The following is a 13,609-nucleotide window of genomic DNA, read 5'->3' on the forward strand; positions in this document are numbered from 1 at the left end:
CCCTAAAATATGGAAGTCTGTGAACTATGTTCCTCTCTCATTGCTTGATTTAGGTACTTACAGCTTTTCCCAGGTCATGCGGCAAGTGGGCCCACTGAGAATTGAAGAGGATACAGTAGTCCTTTCCTTTACTGCTCCCCTTCTCCGAAAGAACATGTACCATGCCATACTCGCAACACACCTGAAAACATAAAACATTTTGTTGGGGTTTCATTAAAAACAATGAAATATCAAGGCCCTAAAATTGAGACACCCTCTAATGAAGTTGCTTTGTAATAATTCACAAACAAAAACTAGACTTTGAATGAAAAACCCAGTTTAAAGATGATAAGAAATGTTGACATTAAAGAATCATCATGTTTCCCATAATTCCCCTTTCCCTTTCAAATAGTTTATGGGTAGCACAGAATAACATATACTGATTATTTAACAGTAAAATATAAAATGAAGAATTAACAACGATAAAATTAAAAAGCTTTGTTAACTATATTTTAATGATTTAGAATGATGTACAGTGACTGAGTACAGATGAGGTAACACTTATGCCAGCAAGGACTTGGCCTAAGTACGGGCTAATTTGTTTAAAATGATATTGCTGACAACATTGTGTTGGAAGATGTAAGTAAGGGATACACAAACATGTAATGATAAATAACCACACACACATCCCTTCTGGGAAGACACAGGGATGGTTGACACAAAAACAACAGGATTGAGAAATTGCAGAACCAGCAGGAAAAATACAGAAATTGGGCAATTGAAGCTTGCATATGAATAATGTACAAGTTACCTAAAATCCAAAGGATTGATGTGCTAAAAGCCAGTTGGATAAAGATTAAGTAATCTGTAATGTAGAAATGTATATAAGACCTAATTGAACATGGGTCCAAACTGGAGAAACACTGGACCAGAAACTGAAGTACAGGACTGCAGGACCAGACCAAGGAATCAGAGATGGTGACAACTATCATGGAAGATGGAAGAACTTGCTGGTGTCCTGGAACGTGGTAAATTGGGCACATTTACCAAGTCTGTCTTGTCTGTTATTATTTGTCTGGCATAAATGTATGTCCAGACACTATAAGGGACAATAATTCTGTCTGAAATTGTATAAATAAAGGAGAAAACGGATTAAGCCTAAATTGGGTGGACTTGTGACTCAGTTTCTCAGCTTTTACCATCAGCAATTTAATTAAGGACAATGACTATTTCTGAAGATAAAGATAAGTTTGGGTCGTATCGAGCAGAGTAGAACATAGACACACCACTTTTCGCTTATGATGAAAAGGAACCTATCAAGCAGAAAGCTGAAGAGATTACTTGGTTTCAATATCTTTGATTATGGTGACATGGAACTTTCAATCCTCTCACTTGCACTGTTCAATAACGGCTTCTGATGCGGTTTAGCAGACTATCTAAGGCGCCTGTTAAGTCGGAAATGCAATAAGTTCTCTCACACATCAATTACTTTCAGGTCATCATATCTGTCTAGATCATACAAATTCTGTACCATATAGTCACTACATTTAACAAAAAAGTTACATTTCACAATATTACGTTATTAGGGAATTTTCAAGACAAATGTATAGAAACAAGAGACATCCTAAAAATCTGTTTCACCAAATCTGCCACAGTAACAGAAATGAGAAAGATAAGAGGTTTTTTAAAAAAATTATTATTAAATGAGTACAAAATAAAACCTCTCCCTTTCTTGATTGGCTACCTTACACGTCAAACCTGAGCAATCCCCTTGGATACTGTTGCATACTCCAATGTGTGACACATGCTTCAAAAATGAGTTCAATACCAGTAGCCTTAGCAGAAAGAAGAATTACGGACCCTGGACTTCAGAAAAGCAGACTGACTCCCTCAGGGAACAGATGGGCAGGATCCCCTGGGAGAATAACATGAGGGGGAAAGGAGTCCAAGAGAGCTGGCTATATTTTAAAGAATCCTTATTGAGGTTGCAGGAAAAAACCATCCCCATGTGTAGAAAGAATAGTAAATATGGCAGGCAACCAGCTTGGCTTAACAGTGAAATCTCCTTGCTGATCTTAAATGCAAAAAAGAAGCTTACAAGAAGTGGAAGATTGGACAAATGACCAGGGAGGAGTATAAAAATATTGCTCAGGCATGCAGGAGTGAAATCAGGAAGGCCAAATCACACTTGGAGTTGCAGCTAGCAAGAGATGTTAAGAGTAACAAGAAGGGTTTCTTCAGGTATTTTAGCAACAAGAAGAAAGTCAAGGAAAGTGTGGGCCCCTTACTGAATGAGGGAGGCAACCTAGTGACCGAGGATGTGGAAAAAGCTCATGTACTCAATGCTTTTTTTGCCTCTGTCTTCACGAACAAGGTCAGCTCCCAGACTGCTGCACTGGGCAGCACAGTATGGGGAGGAGGTGACCAGCCCTCTGTGGAGAAAGAAGTGGTTCAGGATTATTTAGAAAAACTGGACGAGCACAAGTCCATGGGACCAGATGCGCTGCATCCGAGAGTGCTAAAGGAGTTGGCGGATGTGATTGCCGAGCCATTGGCCATTATCTTTGAAAACTCATGTCAATCGGGGGAGGTCCCGAACGACTGGAAAAAGGCTAATGTAGTGCCCATCTTTAAAAAAGGGAAAGAGGAGGATAAGGGGAACTAAAGGCCAGTCAGCCTCACTTCAGTCCCTGGAAAAATCATGGAGCAGGTCCTCAAGGAATCAATTCTGAAGCACTTAGAGGAGAGGAAAGTGATCAAGAACAGTCAGCATGGATTCACCAAGGGCAAGTCATGCCTGACTAACCTAATTGCCTTCTATGAGGAGATAACTGGGTCTGTGGATGAGGGGAAAGCAGGTGATGTGTTATTCCTTGACTTTAGCAAAGCTTTTGATACGGTCTCCCACTTTAACTGCCAGCAAGTTAAAGGGCTGGACGAATGGACTAGAAGGTGGATAGAAAGCTGGCTAGATCGTCGGGCTCAACGGGTAGTGATCAATGGCTCCATGTCTAGTTGGCAGCCGGTTTCAAGCGGAGTGCCCCAAGGGTCGGTCCTGGGGCCGGTTTTGTGAAATATCTTTATTAATGATCTGGAGGATTATGTGGATTGCACTCTCAGCAAGTTTGCAGAGGACACTAAACTAGGAGGAGTGGTAGATACACTGGAAGGTGGGGATAGGATACAGAGGGACCTCTAATTTGTGTAGGATTAGGCCAAAAGAAATCTGATGAGGTTCAACAAGGACAAGTGGAGAGTCCTGCACTTAGGAAGGAAGAATCCCATTCACTGTTACAGACTAGGGACTGAATGGCTAGGAAGCAGTTCTACAGAAAAGGACCTAGGGGTTACAGTGGACGAGAAGCTGGATATGAGACAACAGTGTGCCCTTGTTGCCAAGGAGGCTAATGACATTTTGGGCTGCATAAGTAGGGGCATTGCCAGCAGATCGAGGGACGTGATCATTCCCCTCTATTCGACATCGGTGAGGCCTCATCTGGAGTACTGTGCCCAGTTTTGGGCCCCACACTACCAGAAGGATGTGGAAAAATTGGAAAGAGTCCAGTGGAGGGCAACAAAAATGATTAGGGGTCCGGAGCACATAACTTATGAGGAGAGGCTGAGGGAACTGGGATTGTTTAGTCTCCAGAAGAGAAGAATGAGGGGGGATTTGATAGCTGCTTTCAACTACCTGAAAGGGGGTTCCAAAGAGGATGGATCTAAACTGTTCTCAGTGGTAGCAGACGACAGAACAAGGAGTAATGGTCTCAAGTTGCAGTGTGGGAGTTTAGGTTGGATATTAGGAAAAACTTTTTCACTAGGAGGGTAGTGAAGCACTGGAATGGGTTACCTAGGGTGGTGGTGGAATCTCCTTCCTTAGAGGTTTTTAAGGTCAGGCTTGACAAAGCCCTGGCTGGGATGATTTAATTGGGAATTGGTCCTGCTTTGAGCAGGGTGTTGGACTACATAACCTCCTGAGGTCCCTTCCAACCCTGATATTCTATTCTATGATTCTATAAATTGGGATAGAGAAAGGAAGATGGCGGCAACTAGAAATACAAAGAAAAAGGAGGGAGCTTTGCAAAGATAAAGACTTTACTTTTATCTGGTTCAAATGGTTGTACAGCCAATCTGGAACTGTTTGAAAAATGTTGATTCAAATGACATTTTGTTTCAAAACCTTTTAATCTATCAGAAAGATGATTTTGTTTTGTTTTATTTTTTTTGTTTTGGTGAGTATGACCCTAATAGCATCCCAATGCAAGAGGGCAAAGGGGATGACTGGTATCTGGTAGTAAATTTCAAGTGGCCTGACCAATAATAACATACTGATCATTGCTGTGTGATGTGTGTAAGGAGGACAAATTCAAAATTAGAAACGTATTGGAAATTATTGTTTTAAAGTGTGTCTGCCAAGCAGGGCTGAAGTTATTACACTCTAGCCAAAGGAATGTTGTTCCGCTACTTGAAGGTATTTCCAAGGTACATTAAGAGACAATGGGAATGCAATTTACATAAAAGGTAAACAGATCCATCAAGACAACAAGAGGAGAAGATAATCATTCAGAATCAGGACAGGGGAAGGAGATTGTAGGAAAAAGCAATTTGCATTATAGCAAACACCAGCAGGGAAGAAATCAGTATCAAACTTCCTTCACCAGGAGACTCCATTGAGCCTTCCTCACAGCTTGAATGAACTTTACTTTGGACATTGTGGAAGACCTGATAAGAGGGGTGGTCAGCCATCTTTCTGAAAGGTAGTGTGATAAGAATCTTACTTTGAAACAAGATTGTAGTTTTGTTAAGATTTAGTCTCTAGAAAACATTTTTTCACTTTTATTTGCTTGTAAACATTTCTGACTCTATCCTTTAGACATAAACTCACTTGACATCCTATTTTCTTTTGTTAATAAACTTGTTTTACTTTTAATCTAAACCAAGCCAGTGCTGTGTTTTAGTGACAGTGATAAGCTGTGCATTTTGTCTGTTTAGAGGCGCAAACTTTAATTATTTCTCGAAGTGTTCCAGGAGAGGGCTGGACACTTCAGGGCAGATGGTTTTGGGGAAAATTCAGGACTGGGAATATTAGGTCACCCCTGCATAAGGCAACTGGATGACAGAGAGTTGTGTTGTAAGCAGACTGCTGGGGTCAGAGCACTGAACCGGGGCTGCATAGCACACAGACACTCAGGATACTGCATGCTTATCTGCTAGCTGTTGGTGTCCAGGTTGTAAGCCACAGCAGCTAAGACACCCAAGGTATTTCTCACCTTCTGGACTGCGCCCAGAAGGTGAGAAAAAACAATCCAGTTTCGGTTCAAAACTACAAACCAAAAAAGTCAATAATTCACTCAGCTCTAATTAAAACAATGAGGAGTCCTTGTGGCACCTTAGAGACTTTGCATCCGAAGAAGTGGGTATTCACCCACGAAAGCTCATGCTCCAATACGTCTGTTAGTCTATAAGGTGCCACAGGACTCTTTGCTGCTCTTAGAGACTTTATTAGTCTCTAAGGTGCCACAAGAACTCCTCATTGTTTTTGCTGATACAGACTAACACGGCTACCACTTTGAAACCTGTCAGCTCTAATTGTAACTTTCATTTAAATGGTTTGACTTAAGAAGGCAGCTTTTAGTTGAAATGGGGAATATTTAGCTTAGAACAAAAGGATACAATCATTGAAACAAGGACACTCAAGCCACTTGCTATGAGCCAGAGGCCTTTGTTTAACTTGCACAAAATGGTAACTTCTGCAGACTGTAGTCGCTTTCATCTTTAATACAGACATTCTACTTGTAGACAGGGCCGCCCCAAGCTGCAGAAAAAAAACAATTGAGCTGCCGCCGAAGAGGAAGACAGGGAGTGAAGGACCCGCTGCCGAATTGCCGCAGAAGACTGAAGCAGGCCAATTGAGCTGCTGTCACCGACCAGGACATGCCGCCCCAACAAAGGACGGACTGCCGCCCCTTTCCATTGGCCGCCCCAGGTACCTGCTTCCTTCGCTGGTGCCTGCAGCCGGCCCTGCCTGTAGAAATTACAGCCAGGACTCTATGTACTTTGCATGAAGTTGGATTTAAATTCTGCAGGAAGGATGTCTGCAGTGGGGTGGAAAAGACTGGAAATTCTTTATTTACATTAAAAAAAAGAGGGAGATTTCTATTAAGTTGTATGGAAACAAATAATAAAGTCAGAACAATTGTCCCTTGTAATTCATGGACATTAAATCAGGTTTTATACTGCTTTTATTAAATTTTCCATGGGCTACAGATTTAGTATTGATAATTCATAATTGCATCACAGAAATTGTCAGGAAGAAAATGGAAAGCTTTTCAACGAGCAATAGGCTGTTGGATCTTTCAGAACCTATGGAAGCATGGGGGATATTTTGAGAGAATCACATTGATGGGATGTTTTTGCTAAAATGATCAGAAGTAAAAGAAACAATGTTGATAATTAAGTTTGAGATTTGATGTTAAAGGAAGCAAAGAAGGAAATTAAGACATTGCTGGGAAGCTACATGATTTCTCTGAGCCAGTCTCCACTGCAGAGGATGTTTGGGGAAATACCTATTGTGATTACTGGACCTTCAAAAGTTACCTTTTACAACTGAGCTTAGGTATGTGAAAGTTCTTGAGATGTTAAAATAACCATGAAAAAAATAGGTCAAATTGTTTACGACAATGAATGGTTATTACAGGTACAAGAAAACCAGACCAAGAAACTGTATTAGTCCATACAAAATGGCCTAATGATATCAATCAAGGACTGTGGGGAGATCATACTTGGTAAACAAGAAAATGGGGGAGCAAAGTTACCTTTGCCAAGCTTGGCCTTATGGAAATTGATTAAATTGGTGGACAAAATAATGAGGATAAAATATGCTACCCACTTTTATTCCTTTTTGGGGTTCTTAAAAAGAGACTGGGGGAGGGCGGAAGAATTATCTTACCTCAGCTCATCCCCTGACCTGCCAGCACTGCAACTCATTTTGATGCATCTAAAGGACTTTCTTCCTGACAGGAAGACCAGCTAGCCCTGCTCTTGTTTAAGGAACTTTGTTTTCACCTGTGAGTGCTGAAAGTCATCACATTATCATGACATCCAGTCATCAGCCTACCAGTGGGGACACCTAATTACCAATACCACAAAGGCATGAAAGAGTCTATATTTTATTCCCTTCCCTGGTGTTCTTTTCCGCCCCACTATTTCTTTCCTCCTATCCTATCTCTCGCTCTTAGCCTTTCAGGGAATCCTGAAGTCATACTGCATTCATCCAAACCTGCCTGGTCTAGGGAGAATGCATCCAACCAGATGTTACCTTGATCAGAGAGACAAGGTGTACCCCTGGAGTGATTCTGCGCCGATGCGCGGGCACAGAATTCATATGGCCCAAATTTTTCTGTGCCCTCCCCCCACCCCCCATGCAGGGGAAAAAAAAAAAAAAAAAAAACACACCATCTTCCTGGGGACACGCACCCCTTCCCCCGCAGCAGGTCAGAGATGGGGGAGGAGGGCTGGGTGTGTGTGCCTGCGTGATCACCGCTGGGGGAGGTGGGGGGGCCAGGGCTGAGCATAGGTGCAAGCCAGTGACTTACTCCTGGGGGGATTCTGCGGGACTGCACACCCACAACAGAAAACGCCAACGCCCCCCCGCCCACATTTCCTGCTTTTCCCTGCAGAAAATAGCAGGGAAGCTGTGTGGGGGGTAAGGGGTGAGAAGAGGAGAGGGGCGCGACCATGTGTGCAGTTTTGGGGGAGGAGGGGGATTCCTCCCCAAACAGAGGCAAGGCATGGACAGCCACACAGGGTTACATGCCACTGCCCTACTCCCTCCTCATTTCTGCAAAGGCAGCGCTGCCCAGCTCAGAGGCTGCATCTCGTCTCGGGCTCCACTGACTCTGCAGCTGAACACAGCCTCCTGGATCCTACTGCCAGTTGTGCTCCCCTTCTATATTCTGGGAACCTTAATCTTAGGAAGTTACAACTTGTGCCTAAGTAGTTTTCTTACTCACATCTAGCTACCAGCATCTACAGCCCTCCAGGCCAGGGGACCAACATTCACAGAATCAAAGGGGACCGTTCCCTTTGTTCCATAAGTGATAGGTAACTAAAATGCCTTGTTGGTGCCCTTATATTACTCAGAGTCTATTGTCTCTGCCTCAAGAGGCAGGAACGATTCCTGAGATGCAGACTCTGTTCTCTGGTGTGTTTATTAAGCTGCTGCTTATTAGCTTGATAAATTTACTTAATATGTAAAGGTATTTTCAGCGTCCTTTGCCAGTAACACTGCTCTACAGCCAAAAATGCTTCTGAAATAAACATAGTCAAACTTTACTAATTCTGGGTCACTGAGAACGAAAATGATGCTTAAAATTGTTGATTGGCTCTAGTTTTCAAGATATGCTATTGGGTCAGTATATATGACCCTTGACTTGGGAATGGCGGAGGATAAGTGAGTTATAAAGGGAAGGGATCTCAATTTCAACCAGAAATGACTAAAATACATCTTTGACTGGATCTATGAATAAATCTATGACTGGGTTTGGAACTGTCCAAACTTGCTTTTTAGGCAAAACAATGAATGATGCAATCTGAAGCTGGTATTGCGTCATACATGATATGAATTGCATCATGTTATTCCTAGAAGTCATGGATGATGCAATCATAACGAAGCTTACATCACTCTGCTGAACAAATTGCCCTATATCAGCTCTAGAAATCATACAGTGTCATGCTCTCTTATTTGTCAGTGTTTGATTTTGCAAAGGGACATTTCTGTTTAGCCAAAGTGAGGAGAGATGCCTCGTACTTGTGTGAGCAGTGCAGATAACTTCTGCTATGTTTGTGGTGAAGTGACTTCTGCATCACAAAAGCGCAGTATAACCACTATGGTTAAGAAAGCCTATCACCTTTATTTTGGCTGCAAAATTCGAGATCAGGACAAGAGGTGGGCCCCACACATATGCTGCAACACTTGTGCAACAAATCTTCGCCAGTGGTTGAAAAGGAAAAGGAAGTCTATGCCTTTTGCAGTGCCAATGATTTGAAGAGAGCCAACAGATCATACCAGCAATTGTTACTTCTGCATGGTGCCTCCAGTTGGGAAAGGTGTGTCAAAGAAGAAAAAGTGTGTGGGGTCCCATGCGGAGCGGATAAAGCACACGACCAATATGGTTGCAAGCTGAATCTGAATCCTGTTCATTACAAGCTTTCTTTTATAGTTTTTCTTAACATTACAATTAGGCTATAATCACACATCTACGGATTGGACAAGAAGGAGAATCATGTGTTTATCACATGTATAGCCCCACACCGATTGGTTCAACCGTTCCTTACATAAGGCCATGATTTATCACCTTGTTTACCTCATTTTATATAAATCCCTAGACAACAAGGGGGCGTTACATAAGGCCATGAGCCGTTGCCTGGCAAGTGTCCCATCGTGACCCTTACCTCCTCATGGAACTTTCCATTAGGTTGGTGTAGGGATGATACATCCCCACACCTCCCCCCTTTTTCTTAAATAAGGCCTGTAGGAGGGTCCAACTAACATTAGGACAATTACTAGCCACCTGACGACTTTTTTTGAACCTATAAAACTGACGACAGGTGACATTTAACAACTGGGAAATATATAGAGAACTATTAAAAAACATAATATTACATAAATACCCACGAAACTAGGTTCGACGGGAACAGGTGAGCAAAGCCCACAGGTAAGTGGGGAACATGGAGACCGGGGAGATGGGTCGGAAACGAGAGGGAGTGTGGGCTATATTGTCAGAGAGAAAGGAGGGTCAGGACAAAACTGGGAGGAAAGATCAAACCAGCATCTTAGATGCCTATATACAAATGCGAGAAGTATGGGCAATAAGCAGGAAGAACTGGAAGTGCTAATAAATAAATACAACTATGACATTGTTGGCATCATTGAAACTTAGTGGGATAATATACATGATTGGAATGTTGGTGTGGATGGGTACAGCTTGCTCAGGAAGGATAGACAGGGGAAAAAGGGAGGAGGTGTTGCCTTATATATTAAAAATGTACACACTTGGACTGAGGTAGAGATGGACATAGGAGACGGAAGTGTTGAGAGTCTCTGGGTTAGGCTAAAGGGTAAAAAACAAGGGAGATGTCATGCTAGGAGTCTACTACAGGCCACCTAACCAGGTGGAAGAGGTGGATGAGGCTTTTTTTAAGCAACTAACAAAATCATCCAAAGCCCAAGATTTGGTGGTGATGGGGGACTTCAACTATCCGGATATATGTTGGGAAAATAACACAGCAGGGCACAGACTATCCAACAAATTCCTGGACTGCATTGGAGACAACTTTTTATTTCAGAAGGTTGAAAAAGCTACTAGGGGGGAAGCTGTTCTAGACTTGATTTTAACAAATAGGGAGGAACTTGTTGAGAATTTGAAAGTAGAAGGCAGCCTGTGATCACAGTGATCATGAAATCATAGAGTTTGCAATTCTAAGGAAGGGTAGAAGGGAGAACAGCAAAATAGAGACAATGGACTTCAGGAAGGCAGATTTTGGTAAGCTCAGAGAGCTGATCGGTAAGGTCCCATGGGAATCAAGACTGAGGGGAAAAACAACTGAGGAGAGTTGGCAGTTTTTCAAAGGGACACTATTAAGAGCCCAAAAGCAAGCTATTCTGCTGGTTAGGAAAGATAGAAAATGTGGCAAAAGACCACGTTGGCTTAACCATGAGATCTTGCATGATCTAAAAAATAAAAAGGAGTCATATAAAAAATGGAAACTGGGACAGATTACAAAGGATGAATATAGGCAAACAACACAGGAATGCAGGGGCAAGATTAGAAAGGCAAAGGCACAAAATGAGCTCAAACTAGCTACGGGAATAAAGGGAAACAAGAAGACTTTTTATCAATACATTAGAAGCAAGAGGAAGACCAAAGACAGGGTAGGCCCACTGCTTAGTGAAGAGGGAGAAACAGTAACAGGAAACTTGGAAACTTGGAAATGGCGGAGATGCTTAATGACTTCTTTGTTTCGGTCTTCACCGAGAAGTCTGAAGGAATGCCTAACACAGTGAATGCTAATGGGAAGGGGGTAGGTTTAGCAGATAAAATAAAAAAAGAACAAGTTAAACATCACTTAGAAAAGTTAGATGCCTGCAAGTCACCAGGGCCTGATGAAATGCATCCTAGAATACTCAAGAAGCCAATAGAGGAGGTATCTGAGCCTCTAGCTATTCTCTTTGGAAAATCATGGGAGACGGGAGAGATTCCAGAAGACTGGAAAAGGGCAAATATAGTGCCCATCTATAAAAAAGGGAAATAAAAACAACCCAGGAAACTACAGACCAGTTAGTTTAACTTCTGTGCCAGGGAAGATAATGGAGCAAGTAATTAAGGAAATCATCTGCAAACACTTGGAAGGTGGTAAGGTGATAGGGAACAGCCAGCATGGATTTGTGAAGAACAAATCATGTCAAACCAATCTGATAGCTTTCTTTGATAGGATAACAAGCCTTGTGGATAAGGGTGAAGCTGTGGATGTGGTATACCTAGACTTTAGTAAGGCATTTGATACGGTCTCGCATGATATTCTTATCGATAAACTAGGCAAATACAATTTAGATGGGGCTACTATAAGGTGGGTGCATAACTGGCTGGATAACCGTACTCAGAGAGTTGTTATTAATGGTTCCCAATCCTGCTGGAAAGGCATAACGAGTGGGGTACCGCAGGGGTCTGTTTTGGGACCGGCGCTGTTCAATATCTTCATCAACGACTTAGATATTGGCATAGAAAGTACGCTTATTAAGTTTGCGGATGATACCAAACTGGGAGGGATTGCAACTGCTTTGGAGGACAGGGTCATAATTCAAAATGATCTGGACAAATTGGAGAAATGGGCTGAGTTAAAAAGGATGAAGTTTAACAAAGACAAATGCAAAGTGCTCCACTTAGGAAGGAACAATCAGTTTCACACATACAGAATGGGAAGAGACTGTCTAGGAAGGAGTACGGCAGAAAGGGATCTAGGGGTTATAGTGGACCACAAGCTAAATATGAGTCAACAGTGTGATGCTGTTGCAAAAAAAGCAAACATGATTCTGGGATGTATTAACAGGTGTGTTGTGAGCAAGACACGAGAAGTCATTCTTCCGCTCTACTCTGCTCTGGTTAGGCCTCAGCTGGAGTATTGTGTCCAGTTCTGGGCACCGCATTTTAAAAAAAGATGTGGAGAAATTGGAAAGGGTCCAGAGAAGAGCAACAAGAATGATTAAAGGTCTTGAGAACATGACCTATGAAGGAAGCTTGAAAGAATTGGGTTTGTTTAGTTTGGAAAAGAGAAGACCGAGAGGGGACATGATAGCAGTTTTCAGGTATTTAAAAGGGTGTCATAAGGAGGAGGGAGAAAACTTGTTCACCTTAGCCTCTAAGGATAGAACCAGAAGCAATGGGTTTAAACTGCAGCAAGGGAGGTCTAGGTTGGACATTAGGAAAAAGTTCCTAACTGTCAGGGTGGTTAAACACTGGAATAAATTGCCTAGGGAGGTTGTGGAATCTCCATCTCTGGAGATATTTAAGAGTAGGTTAGATAAATGTCTATCAGGGATGGTCTAGACGGTATTTGGTCCTGCCATGCGGGCAGGGGACTGGACTCTATGACCTCTCGAGGTCCCTTCCAGTCCTAGAATCTATGAATCTATGAAAACCATTGGGGTGGCCACGGACAAGCAAAAAGGGCTTTTTGGCCAGTCTGGTTTGCCCAGGTGACCCAAACATTTTGTTGTGGGTTAACAAAAGGTACAGAGTTTGGACATACAAAGACCCCTGCTCCTATAATAAGGAGTCCGAACAAATAGAAGTACAGCATTATTAGGTGTTTAGGCTGTGACAAACAACAAGTGCAGGTCTGGTGTCGCGGGGTCGTTGTCCGGCTTCTGCGTGGCGGCGTCGGGCTCTTTAGCAATTTGTGTCTTGAGCCACGGCCGGAGGGATCTTATCCGGTGGTTTTTTCCTATATGTCCTTTCAAAGTTAGATAAGCCTGGCTCCGCCATTCTTTCCAACCTATTCCGCAACTGCTCACCCTGCTCCGGGAACTCCTCCCAGAACTCTGGGGTACAAACATCATTGGTGACAGGAAAGCCGGGCTGGTTCAGGGCTCGCAATGTGTGGGACTGCGGGGGATGGCTCTCACCGGCCAAATGGGACAACTGATTCAGCATGTCCTGTAGCTGAAGGCCCTGTTTGTACATTTCCGCCCGAAATTTTTGTAACTTATCCCCTTCTGGGCTCGAGACCTCCATTTTATCCGCGGGGTCGTCCGGTAACGGGACGATACTAGGATCAGCTTTGGGTGCACTGGGGATGAGTGGTATGATAGTGTCCTCACCCCCAAAGAACTCACGGGCTCCCACCGGCAACACATAAGGCAGCTCCTCTTTTGGCTGAGAGAGGTCATTAATGGCCGACTGGACCTCGGCTTCTGCCGCAAGCGTCTTTATTAGTTTCTTAGATTTGCACCATATTTGGCTCAATGACACGGCCTCCTTGTTGCCGTGAGAGACCGACTCCCAGATGTCAGAGCCTAGACTTTCCCAGACTGCCTTATCAAAGACAGTATTAGGAGTAACAAGAAACCCGC

At 43.0% G+C, this 13,609-nt stretch overlaps 1 protein-coding gene across 2 annotated transcripts in view; it reads right to left on the bottom strand.

The window, feature by feature from the left end:
* The window catches only part of SPPL2B (signal peptide peptidase like 2B), a 118,473-nt gene that overhangs the window by 71,171 nt on the left and 33,693 nt on the right, over positions 1–13,609 (bottom strand). For both annotated transcript variants that reach the window (XM_054013289.1, XM_054013290.1), the window contains exon 2: positions 62–181. In XM_054013289.1, coding sequence (XP_053869264.1) covers positions 62–181 — 120 coding nt within the window. The remainder of the gene's footprint in view (positions 1–61; positions 182–13,609) is intronic.

Source organism: Malaclemys terrapin, chromosome 24 (genome assembly GCF_027887155.1).
Source record: "Malaclemys terrapin pileata isolate rMalTer1 chromosome 24, rMalTer1.hap1, whole genome shotgun sequence".
Lineage (NCBI taxonomy): Eukaryota > Metazoa > Chordata > Testudines > Emydidae > Malaclemys > Malaclemys terrapin.